Genomic DNA, 13,860 nt, shown 5'->3' on the forward strand with positions numbered 1-13,860 from the left:
AAATAAGGGAAGCAGGAGACGATGAGAGAATAAGAACCATGCAATACAAAGGGCTCGAGAAGAAAATGAGAAGTAAAGAGGAAAAGTAAAGGGAGAGGGAATAACAAGAGAGCGAGAATAATAAAGAAGATGAAGAGACACACGGAGAGGATGCTGAGAGAGAGAGAGAGAGAGAGAGAGAGAGAGAGAGAGAGAGAGAGAGAGAGACTAAAGCCATCAGTGGAATGGCTTAACTCCTGACCCTGTGGTCATTATGGGCACCAGTGAAAACATTTGAGGTCATTACCGCACCTGTGATTCATTTGGGGTCATTATACACACCTGTGATTTATTTGGGAATCGTTATACGCACCAAGGATTCATTTGGAAGTCGTTATACGCACCTAGGATTCACTTGGGAGTCGTTATACGCACCTAGGATTCATTTGGGAGTCGTTATACGCACCTAGGATTTATTTGGGAGTCGTTATACGCACCTAGGATTCACTTGGGAGTCGTTATACGCACCTAGGATTCACTTGGGAGTCGTTATACGCACCTAGGATTCACTTGGGAGTCGTTATACGCACCTAGGATTCACTTGGGAGTCGTTATACGCACCTAGGATTCATTTGAGGTCATTATGCGCACCTGTAACTCATTCGGGGTCATTATGAGCACCTGTGATTCTCTCAACATCATATGAGCACGTTGTGTCATTAAAAGTACATGTGAGTCACTTAAGTGTTCTTGTGAGAGAAAGAGAAAGAAAAGTGTTAAAGAAAGAGGAAATAAAAGGAGCCCCACTCATCTACCTCTTACCCCCCCTCCCCCTGCTCCCGACAAGCGTCATGCCAGCCCTTTAATCTCTCTCTCTCTCTCTCTCTCTCTCTCCTTGTTCATCTCTTTGCCTGTCGGTCAGTTTTCTGTTTGTATGTCATTCAGTCTCTGTATATCTAACAGTCTGTATGTTTCTGTCTGTCACTGATTATCTGTCATCCTTTATGATAGAAGATCGTTCTATATGTCTGTCAGTTTTGTCTGTTAACTCTTGTGGCTCTATGTCTGTCGGTCGGGCTGTCTGTTACTTTCTCAGTCCGTCTCATTTTCTATCTGTCTTTTAGTCTCAACCTTCCTTTTCTCTCTAACTTTCAATCCTTACCCCAACAAACAGCTCCGCCTCGACCAATAACGCCAATAACGACGCCTGTAACAAACGACTTCTCCTCTGGTAACCAAATTGGAATCTTACTGCTGATTGGTCGCCTAATGGTGTTTGGGCGGGATTAGGCACGTACCCCACATGTCAGCCTATCACGTGGCATGGTCGTTCTCAACAGATTGGGGGAGTCAGTCGAGGGGAGAGGTGGGGAGGGGAAGCTTGGAGGACCCTTATACCTGCGGAACTCTTACGTTTAATGAGTAAAATCCGCTGATGAGTTTAATCCATGACAGGAAGATAAGGTAGGTGTAGGGTAGGGTAGGGTAGGGTAGGGTAGGGTAGGGTAGGCACAATCCACCACCAAGACCCTAATTGGGCAGTTGGTTGTAGTAAATCAACCCTATCCACCTCACTGATATAGATTGGTAGTTTGTGTTGTTTGTATTGTTTTCAGCAGCGGAACCAATGGTGAGTGAACAATAAAACTTGTTACTGTAAATATGTTTCCATCAATCTTATGATCTCAGTTGATAATCCAGGTAGTCATTTTGGAATCAGGGAAAAATTATATTACATCGATATGTTGGAACCTATACAGTACAATACAAACTATATACTGTACTATAAACTGGTATAGTAACAATACTGTATACTGCCCTAACCAAGTCGACCTGATAGATGGGTGATTTTTATTTTTTTTTTAATTATATTCTACACAGTCCACAAGTAATACTATGTCGCCCAAGTTTAAAGACGAGCTGTTTATTTCTCCAACATCATCTGAGTCAACTGATTGGAGGTTGTTTGTCAACGCCTTAACGATGATAAAAAAAAACGAAAAAGAAAGTTTGTTAAGGTCAAAGTCCCTAGACGAGCTCCTCCCGACCTGACGAATTTTCACGTTCACTGACTACTGGGTTATATCCCCCCCCCCCCGTCACGTGGCGTTACTAAATATAAAACAGGAAATATAGACAAAATATAGCCAAGATCAGACACTCTTACTACCTAACCTAACCTAACCATACCGGAACACATAACACGAAGACACATTTATTATTAAACAGAATCTTTACATTTTTTTTTAATATTACTAAAGTTAATATTAATTTCACAAGATTAATTATGTATGATAATGCTTCTAAATACTGATCCCTGAATTCTTGATATTAAACATATTTGCCGTGAAGCTCGATGTTTACATTAGATTTCCAGGATAAACATCAATATTAACGAGTAAACAATCTTATTACTGAATTAAATATCACTATTACAGCCTCTATAGTCATTGGATGTTCATATTAAAATGGCGGTTTGTTATAAAGTTATATTTTTGTAATCCATGTAAAATTAGGATTCATTTCGTTAACAATATTTCCTTCGCTCGTAACTAACACACAAGAAACTATCACCAGCTCCCACTACACAACAAATAATATCGTCGACTATAACTGAAAACATTATACTTTAAATTTCCTCCTAAACAACGTCCAAAATATTTTAACGGGGAAATAAAACCAAACCTCGACACTTAACTCAGATATATCTCATCTGGAATTAAAATGTAAGAAAATTATGACCTTCCTCCCAATGACAGCGTCCACGTTAGTGTTATCTACAATGCAATAAATTTCCACCACCGGTCAGATCATCAACAGTACTATCGCTGATATTTGGAAATTTACTTCACTTGAAATAAAAATAAAATATGATACTAAATACATATATGTCCTTCCTGGTGAACTAAAACCCTTCCAGCAGCTTAAAATAGATAGGTATTATAGTATATTAATCATGAGGAGTAAAAAAAAAAATCACTTGTTTAATCTGAATACTTACTGCTCCATCCTACTGACGAGAGAGAGAGAGAGCAGACGAAGCGAGAAATAAAAAATATTCAATTCTCTTCCTGATGGAGCGTTAATAGCCCCGTGTAAGAGGTACTCCACCTTAATTACTACCCTATACGTCATCTCCACACCTTCCGGGGAATTACCAGATGCTTAATAATTTCTTTCTCGAATTATCGTTCTTAATTATCAATATTAATCGAATTTGATCACTTTCTCGCCACTTTCTCAATTTTGTCCAGAATGTCAATAAATTTAATCACGAAGTCTAATAATTTTAATCTTCAAGTCTAATAATTTTAATCTTCAAGTCTAATAGTTTTAATCTTTACGTCTAATAATTGTAATCCTCAAGTCTAATACAGTAAGTTTCATCCGGAAGTTTAAGATCATCCTTCACCGGACTCTGAACTACCCTGTATAATAAAACACTCTGACCTATTAAGTGATTTATTCCTTCTTGGATTTTTAATAATTCTGAAATGATAGAATGATTATGGGTAATTCAGGCGTGAGGTAAATTTTTGCCTATATTGATAACCGGACATTCAGCAAGCCTTTCCAATACCCGAACAGCCTATAATCCTCCCCATTATCAGGACGTCCTAAAATCCATTAAAGTTCCCGGATGATTTTTTATTCATTCTATTATTCAGACAACAAACTCATTCTATTAACTAGCAGTTCTAAAATCCTTATAATATCCGAACGTCCTAAAAACAAATCCATTATCCGGAAGTCTCACCATTTTGAACGGATGGCCAAATATCCTTCACATCATCCGGACAACCCAAAACTCCTCCTAATAACTGTGTACTATACAACCTTTCCCAATAACCGGATGCCCGCTAATCGTTTACCCGGACGTCTACAACAAATCCTTGGCAACCCGCGCAATCCCCGTCAACATACGGTGGCCTGATACACAACATACGGTGGCCGGATGCACAAATACCGGACATACTGAGTGTTACATGAGAGGATATTCGGTGGGCCTCTGGTTAAGCTGAAGGGATTACGGGATGGTGATTACAGGAGCTTAACTATGACACCCCTGGGCTGGTTGGGTGGCGTGGTTAAGGCAATTTAGTGGTGAAGCAGTCATTGTTAAGGACGGTTAATGGTGAGGCAGTCATTGTTAAGGAAGGTTAATGATGAGGCAGTCATTGTTAAGGAAGGTTAATGATGAGGCAGTCATTGTTAAGGACGGTTAATGGTGAGGCAGTCATTGTTAAGGACGGTTAATGGTGAGGCAGTCATTGTTAAGGAAGGTTAATGATGAGGCAGTCATTGTTAAGGAAGGTTAATGATGAGGCAGTCATTGTTAAGGACGGTTAATGGTGAGGCAGTCATTGTTAAGGAAGGTTAATGGTGAGGCAGTCATTGTTAAGGAAGGTTAATGATGAGGCAGTCATTGTTAAGGAAGGTTAGTGGTGAAGCAGTCATTGTTAAGGACGGTTAATGGTGAGGCAGTCATTGTTAAGGACGGTTAATGGTGAGGCAGTCATTGTTAAGGAAGGTTAATGATGAGGCAGTCATTGTTAAGGAAGGTTAATGATGAGGCAGTCATTGTTAAGGACGGTTAATGGTGAGGCAGTCATTGTTAAGGACGGTTAATGGTGAAGCAGTCATTGTTAAGGACGGTTAATGATGAGGCAGTCATTGTTAAGGACGGTTAATGGTGAGGCAGTCATTGTTAAGGACGGTTAATGGTGAGGCAGTCATTGTTAAGGAAGGTTAATGATGAGGCAGTCATTGTTAAGGAAGGTTAATGGTGAGGCAGTCATTGTTAAGGAAGGTTAATGGTGAAGCAGTCATTGTTAAGGAAGGTTAATGGTGAAGCAGTCATTGTAAAGGAAGGTTAATGGTGAAGCAGTCATTGTTAAGGAAGGTTAATGGTGAAGCAGTCATTGTTAAGGAAGGTTAATGGTGAAGCAATCATTGTTAAGGAAGGTTAATGGTGAAGCAGTCATTGTTAAGGCAGTTTAATGGTGAAGCAGTCACTGTTAAGGAAGGTTAATGGTGAGCCAGTCATTGTTAAGGAAGGTTAATGGTGAAGCAGTCATTGTTAAGACAGTTTAATGGTGAGGCAGTCATTGTTAAGACAGTTTAATGGTGAGACAGTCATTGTTAAGACAGTTTAATGGTGAGACAGTCATTGTTAAGACAGTTTAATGGTGAGACAGTCATTGTTAAGACAGTTTAATGGTGAGACAGTCATTGTTAAGACAGTTTAATGGTGAGACAGTCATTGTTAAGACAGTTTAATGGTGAGACAGTCATTGTTAAGACAGTTTAATGGTGAGACAGTCATTGTTAAGACCAATGGGTAAAACACCACTTTAACGAGAAGCTAAAGTGGTTTGTGACAGATTTAAAACAATTTAATAAGAGTGAGGATAGTGTGTTTAGCTCATAAGATCAAACACTATTACCTACACTGTTTTGGCAACGTGGTTAATGAAGACGAATGAGACGCTATATCGTTTAGGTGACATGGTTAAGGTTGTTTAATGGTGAGAAACTAGACAGGTAACAGCAGGTGTCTCCGAAAGACCTATCCACATAAAACAAATGCTTTAGTCGCATCATCAACAGTAATTAACAGTATTTACAAAGAGGACAGTGGCTCAGATTAAACGTCTCTAACTTGATACACAAACACACTATGAACGAGGTTAAACATACTGTATAGGTCACTGAGTAAATACTGTCAGCTAACAAAACATTACAGTGTATTCAATTTCACTGTCAAACAAAACAATCATAATCAACAAACTACCCCAACTACCCTTACAACTAAAAAATATTCGATGGTGATTTTCAATAATCGTCGAGAGCTCACGGAATCATGACAACTGCCCTGGAAAGCGGACTCTGCAAATTCCCAGCAAAAGTGAAAGGAAAATTCCATTCTGAAAATATACGTGTTGGTGATATCGAAATATAATATTATATACTTTATTGTATTTCTGGATTTATTTTATAGTGCCTGTGTAAATTCCCACTTATGAGGCTTAACTTTGTATTATACAGTAAGTCTTCACAACAACACTGGTATCATATAATATAATCAGGCATCAACAAAAGACTTAGAGAGAAGACCCAGGTTATTGTCATGACAGCTCAAGTTCATTAGCACGGGAAAAGAGGCAGCGACAGTATATCACTCTCTATAACGATACACTGTTTGGGATCCTGATCTAAAATATCATATACAGTAAAGTTTATTGATAGTTATTTTAAAACTATTGTACAATTTAATATACCAACAGTTTACAAGGTGCTCACCGTTGATGGAGAGGCCAGGAGCGGAGGTAAACTTTGCCACATCGACAATCTTAACTGCGAACTGCTGTCCCGTCTCTCTGTGTACACACCGTCGCACCAGACTAAATGGCCCTCTGAAACAGACACAAACAAAACTCGTTAATAAGGGTTTACATCTCCTAACAACAAAGTACATGAACTACATTATATTTAAATACATTCAATTACACAGACATTGTAGTCACGACATAAACATATATTATAATTGGAGAGTTAGATTTAGTCTTCATATGGTTTAATAAGAGGTAAGATACTGTATAACCAGAGATAAGTTGAGGCTGAAATAAACACAGAACAAATCAGACACACAGAAACAAAGGCACACAGGTAAGACCAACAAAATTAAGAATTGTTTTCCAAGTTCAGATCATGTAGTCTTGAAATGTTGCAATCACCCAAATTTCCCATGAACTTCAATGAAACTTCAAGTGATCAAAGTCGGCCTGATGCTGATTTTTAGGTGGTAAGACATACTAAATACGGTCTTTCTATATATACACATTATATACACAAAACTTCTAAAAAAACATCAGTGTGCCAACATGAGCCCATCATACGACCACTTAACACATAAAGTTCAAATAATCCTTTGTTAAGTGTTTAATAATCCCCTGTCAAGTGTTGCCAGATACTCGATGCGTAAAATATCCTACGTTAATGCTTTCAGGAGGAAACTTCTAACAAAAAATTACTTCAACAAAATCAGCAGCTCAGGTCTTCCTTCTTCCCAGTAGTCGTTCGTGTGTTTTCGTCCGTCCTCCGTTTTTCTCAATATCCCGCTAAAACACACCTTTCTATCTTATTCTTGGGGCCACAATAATCGATCTACGTTCATAACCTAACATTTAGGGAACCCACAATGCCCTTTGAGGATGCTTGATGTACCAGAAAAGGTCAAGCGTTCAAGAACTACGATGCAAAGGTACGCAAAGCCAACAAGGTAATCTGTATACCCGATGGATGATCACCAAAGACGTATGACCCCCAAAATATGGTTTGACCTTCATATTGGTGACCTGGGGGAGGGTCATAACGGATACCTGGGAGAATGCTTCGTCACACATCATATTAACATTCATCTTTGTGTAAATTATTCACAAAATCCGTTCAATGGTTAAAAGGTAACACAGTCAGACGCAAACTCCTTACTTGATGAACTTACGAAATTAACGAACGAAATGATTCACAGAGACAGACAGACAGGCAAACACAGCAGCGATCATAATACACACAAAAAAATTTGGACCCAATCCGAATAGAACGTCTAAAAATCTATGACGTTTACTAAAACAATTACATAAATAAACATATAAACAAAGAATAAAAAAATAGGAAACAAGTGAAACAAAAATGTCTTTACTCATGAATCTCAATCCGGTACCATGCCTTTACCGTCCCAACAAAGGACCCTGCGTGTAAAAAGGTCGGCCCTCCGCAGTAGCTATAAAAAACATAAATATAACTTTCAGGTACTTTGTGAACAGGTCCAGGAGTCATCAGTTAGGCGAAAGTTCCAGGACTCTAATGGCTTGGCAAGGGTACGAGAGCATAAGAAAAGATAAAGTGTATAGTCTTTCCTGTTTTCCTGGAGGGATTAATTCCTACGTTACAGTAAGGACTAAACACACTATATAAATAAAGGAAAATACAATAAAACTCTCAAATTTGTGGGAAAATTCACCTGTTATGTTGTTGGTCTAGTAAAGCCTTGAGCATTAATCTCAGGCCCGGAACTAGACTCGATACTACTCAATCTAAAACTTCTCTCTAAGTGAGATGGGGACGGCTTGGTGAGGTAATAAGCCTCCCTGAGCTTCGATCAGGGGGGGCTAAGAAGCAAAGGTGATGATTCCTTATTATAATACAAGAACTGTAAACAAACCGTGAATTTTACCCCGGGTGCCACCAGTCCTTTACTATGACTCGGTACAGGATACCCGTTAAAAATTATCCTGGACCTTCCTGCGTCATGAAATTAAAATAACCTGGCGAACAAAAAAATTATTAATACTTGTAAGAGCACAGTGTCTGCTAAATGGCCCGGGAAGGTTAGCAAGAGTATCATTAATTTATATGCATCAATATTACTTTAGGTCAGATGAAAATTACAGCGAGATTCAGGAAAGAACCACCGATCCCAAACATAGTAGGGATTCTCCTCTGCCTAGATGCAAAGTACCACTACAATATCATACCCATCTAAGTGTCTTACTACTGACATCTGACTCAGTGACCTTAAAATGAATATGGAGACACTTCACAAAATCAGGCCAAGGACAACACTACAAACAAAGCGTATAAGAAAAAAAATAAAACTTATGTCCGGTATTAAGTTCCCTGGCCACAATGGGTCCAAGAATCATGAGTTTCACTAAGTAGGGACCAGTCCTTTAATGGCTCCACACCCCCACGGAAAAAAAACACACAATCCAACTACAGGTTTAAGGCATTGCTTTTCAGGGGGTTCAAAGGTAACACTATACTATTGTGGTGTGTATGTCTGTGTGTATGTGTGTGTGGTGAAAGAGGGGGGGAGGATATACGAGTATACACATCTCCTTCCCCCAAAAATAATAACATATTGGCACCTTTGACCCCATGGAAATAACCCTTTAAGAGCCATAACGTCCACTAAGAGCACCTCGCCTTTAATGGCTCGGCTAGGGACCTCGTGAAGGGAAGTCATGTATAAAAAAAGGAGAAAAATTTGTAGGTTGGTGCCGTACACCTGACCAGGCACGGATGGAAAGGCGCCTGGGGGAGGAGAGACGATGTATGTGTGACACTGAGGAGGTGAATTGCGTTGACCATCCGTCCCTCCTCACTCTCGCCACCACACACCACCAGTCACGGGGGAGGGTTGAGGAGAAGGAGGCACCATAATGGAGGAGGAGAAGAAGGAAGTAGAAAAGAGAAAGGGAGAATGACAGGATGAAGAAAATGAGGAGGAAGAGAAAAAAAGATTAGGAAAAGAGAAAAATGATACTGAGAACAGAAGGAAGAGAGAGGAGATAAAAAGTGAAAGAACAGGAGGCAGAATAAAAAAAAACTGAAAAAAAAGAGGAACATTAACAGTTAGGGAGAGGAGGAGGATAAGGAAAAATAGGAGGAGGAAAGGGGGAAGAGAGATGAAAGAAAATATGACGGGGTTTCATTGTTCGAGGGATAACTCACATAAGTTAATTAGTTTTAATGTACAGTACACAAAAACTAAGTGCACGCAACTCTCTCTCTCTCTCTACGTCATCAGCCAGCTAGTAAGAGAGGAAACGACCCCATTCGCTCTCAAAATGAAAGCTAACGACCCCACAATAATAATAATAATAATAATAATAATAATAATAATAATAATAATAATAATAATAATCAAAGGGCAAAAGGGAACAGACTATAAAAAAACATTTCCTTCAACTATAATCAGCAGAGAGGAATGAAATCACCACCAGGAGAAGGAAGAGGCGATAAATAAATCTCCGACAACTAGCAAGACGAAGAAGAGGAGGAAGAAGACGGAAGACGAGGAAGAAGGAGGAGGAGTTGGCAGAGAGGGGAATAAATCTCAGACAACTAATGAGACGAAGAACAGGAGGAAAGACAGAGGAGGAACTAGGGGGGGGCGAGGTGGTGGAAGAGGTGGAGGGAGAGGAGGTGAAGATGGCTAAGAGGGGAATAAATCTCCGACACTCACCAGGAGAAAGAAGAGAAGGAAGACTTAAAGAGGAGAAAGAAAAAATAAACAACCGCTAAAGACGTGAATATACAGTATTTAGAAGATAAAATAAACCCCTACCTACCAGCTTACTGTTCAGGTAGACGACACAAAGACCTCCGCCACCACCCACAGGAGACATAATAAATGGCTCAACACTAACAAGAGACAGAGTATAAACCTTTACGAACACAAGCAAGAGAAAGAGATATCCTCGGCCTCCTGCAGGAAAAAATAAGAAATAAATCGACTTAACAACATCTTCTCTCACTGAAACAAGAAAATATATAACCGGAAATAAACAAGACACACAATAAATCGACGGAAACAAACAAGACACACAATAAATCGACGGAAACAAACAAGACACACAATAAATCGACGGAAACAAACAAGACACACAATAAATCGACGGAAACAAGCAAGAGACAGAATAAATCGACGGAAACAAACGAGACGCACAATAAATCGACGGAAACAAACGAGACACACAATAAATCGACGGAAACAAACTAAAACATAATAAATCGACGGAAACAAACAAGACACACAATAAATCGACGGAAACAAACAAGACACACAATAAATCGACGGAAACAAACAAGACACACAATAAATCGCCGGAAGCAAACAAGAGACACAATAAATCGACGGAAACAAACAAGACACACAATAACTCGACAAACATCAGCAAGAGAAAAAAAAGTTATAGAGTAACCAGCAAGAGACAACACAAGAGCCCGGCGCTGCTTCTGGTTTATTAATTATTTATCAAGTATACGACCTGGAACTACCCTTGGGGAGGACTCTTGCTAGGGTGGGGACACATCTGGTAAAGACTAGGTATAAATTTTTCAGTGATGCTAAGGCTAGATAGAGAATGAGACAGACAGATAGAGCGAGTGAGTGAGTCTAGGAGTGAGTGAGTGAGTCTAGGAGTGAGTGAGTGAGTGAGTCTAGGAGTGAGTGAGTGAGTCTAGGAGTGAGTGAGTGAGTCTAGGAGTGAGTGAGTGAGTCTAGGAGTGAGTGAGTGAGTCTAGGAGTGAGTGAGTGAGTCTAGGAGTGAGTGAGTGAGTCTAGGAGTGAGTGAGTGAGTCTAGGGGTGAGTGAGTGAGTCTAGGAGTGAGTGAGTGAGTCTAGGAGTGAGTGAGTGAGTCTAGGAGTGAGTGAGTGAGTAAGTAAGTGAGTCTAGGGGTTAGTGAGCGAGTCTAGGGCCTTCTCTTGCCGGGTATAATTTCCCTCTCACGCCATTCAACAACTTTCCTCCAGGTTTAACTCCTCCCCCCCCCTATGATGTGGGTTAAGCCTATAGGTTTCCCCCCTACCTGTGCCTTCGTCTTGAGATCCCTACCTATGTGTGTTGATTTAGGCGTACGAGGGAGAGCAAAGGACGGGAGGCAACCAACGCTCGCCCCTGTGGTCATAGTAGCCTTGTTTCTCCCTTCCCTAAGGCCATTTTAACCCAGCTTCCTCCCTGCCTCAATATATATCTGAACACCACCACCACACCACAAACTGGCTCACATTCTTTAGTGAAGGTTTAGTTTACTCTCTCTCTCTCTCTCTCTCTCTCTCTCTCTCTCTCTCTCACACACACACACAATTCATAGTAAAATATCTGCTGTAACTCTAACACAACATTTATTCACCGCCGGTTCATTTTAGCCAGCACTTCCTCACCCACTGTACAGGGGGAAAAAATTTACTTATTTTTTCCACCTTTCCAACCGAAGCTCACATAAAAAAATAAAAATATTTATAAAAAATACTTCACCTGTTTATTCTCTCTACGTTATTTCTTACACGAGAGAAACAATTCATCTTATTTGTGTAATTTTACATTTATTTTTATTATTATTATTATCACTCTTATTATTATTCCCTTGGTTAGTCGATTCTAACCACTAAGCATAAGACCATATCTATCCCTGCTATTGTACAGTTACAATCCATAAGGCTCTATCTCAACCACTAACCACCAAACTACATCTATTCCAGCCACTAACCACCGGACTGTAACCTCCCCTCCCATTACATACACAGTTAGAGAGAGTTCCAGTCCATTCCAACCATGATCTAACAGGTTGTAGCTATCTAAATCAACCACAATCCACCAACCTATATGTATCCCAGACCAATCCACCCATCTATCCCCCATCCACTGAGCCTGACTATTCACAATACAGGATAGGAGGTAAGAGGAGGAGGGACACAGGAAGTGACGTCATATCTTTTTTTTATGGAAGTGTGGGGGGGGGGGTAATAGCGTATCCTTGTTTTCATCCTGTACAGTGAACAGGGTTAGGGCAGGAGGTTCAAGAGCCGAAGGGATGGGTAGGGGTTAAAGGTCATCGCGCTTGACAAGGGCTTAATAGTCAAAGGGATAGACACGGGGATTAAGGGTCAAAGAGGTCAATAGCTTAGATTTATTGTCAGGGTTAATCGCCTGTTATAAGGCTAGTCAGACATTGTACCATCTGCCTGGAGTGTGTGAACGGGAGGAAAGGTCAAAGTTCATGGGATAGGTCAGAGAGCAAAACACACAGTACAAGGCTTACCGCAATACCGCAGTAATAACAACGGTTCAGGGTACATGTCCTGCCACAGAGGTGAATATTGACAGTACAGGAACAGTTAATGAAGCACTACTAGGTATAATTATCACCAATGCGAGTTTCCGAAACCTAAATATATCGATCTTTTGTAAGGAGACTGAACAAGACCAGGTTCAGGCAGACCTTTCTCAATCCAACAGGTTTAAAATTAAATTAACTTCTTGGCTCCCTAAATCCTTTTCACTTTTAGTTCTAGCAGTACAAAACAAATGTTCTCAGTCTCCTAAAAGTCCATTTTGATGATGTATTTTTTTATTAGATTCTAATTTGTCTTGGTGAATCTCTTCATGTTTGAGCATTTGTGTGGATAGTTCTCTCACACCCTGCGGCACCAGTTTGTGACGTATTGAAAAACAAAATCCTCTCCAATACAAAAATAACCACAAATATCTGTCAAAATTACAAGAAAAAAAAGGATGTCATCTGTAAACTTTTCACGTAACACACACCAAGTGACCATCAGCTGCGGCCTCAACACTCATCCCGGGGAGAACCACTTTCCACACACCTGTCATTCTTTTTTTATGTTTTTTTGTCGACTCTTCTGTCATTTGGCGACAACTTTACCACAGAGTTTTACAACTTTTATGCAAAACAGACGAGATAATAAAAAGAATATATTACACCGTCGCTCCCACACATCACGCCCGCCCACATAACATCACTCACACTGGCAGACTTTCACCCATCTGGCCCATGATGACCGGGACCCACAGCCTCAAATGTTCCCAAGTTAAATTACACCGCGAATGGTAATGTGGGAGAGCTCATCTAACTGACACACTTCAGTTACGACTCCAGGCTGGACACCAGAAAGAAGTTGAAATTACACATGAACGGTAATGTAGGTAATGTAACCACGAGAGTTTTGTCATCCGTAGTGAAATAAAACAAATGCCGTAATGTTTTATTATCTAGGTCTAGCACAAAATGACCAGGATCACGATTCTTATGAGGCTGTTTGGTTATTTGTCCTCGTTAATGGAGATAAACAATATGCACTTAACTACCAGCTAGTAATTCTTGTCCCCAATGGCATCAACATTACCCAAAAAAACTCAACCTTAACAAGATACATCCAGTTAGGAGAGTAAAAATATCAACATATAAAACCTTTGACAGCCAAGTCCCATGATTCTCTAATACACCAAAGTCAAAAATTTTCCTATAAACTGGAAACATTAAAGAGCGTCACTGAAGCCGGGAAACAAATGA

General features: G+C 39.9%; 1 protein-coding gene across 1 annotated transcript in view; it reads right to left on the reverse strand.

Annotated features, from left to right (window-relative positions):
* LOC121855393 (peripheral plasma membrane protein CASK-like) overlaps positions 1 to 13,343 on the reverse strand; it is a 63,896-nt gene extending 50,553 nt beyond the window's left edge. Inside the window, exons 1-2 of the mRNA XM_042350286.1 lie at positions 13,315 to 13,343; positions 6,283 to 6,395 (exon numbers count right to left, since the gene is read on the reverse strand). Of these exons, the coding sequence (XP_042206220.1) occupies positions 6,283 to 6,395; positions 13,315 to 13,343 (142 nt within the window). The remainder of the gene's footprint in view (positions 1 to 6,282; positions 6,396 to 13,314) is intronic.
* Positions 13,344 to 13,860: the final 517 nt, after the last annotated feature.

The sequence above is a fragment of the Homarus americanus genome, unplaced genomic scaffold (assembly GCF_018991925.1).
Source record: "Homarus americanus isolate GMGI-L3 unplaced genomic scaffold, GMGI_Hamer_2.0 scaffold41444, whole genome shotgun sequence".
NCBI lineage: Eukaryota > Metazoa > Arthropoda > Malacostraca > Decapoda > Nephropidae > Homarus > Homarus americanus.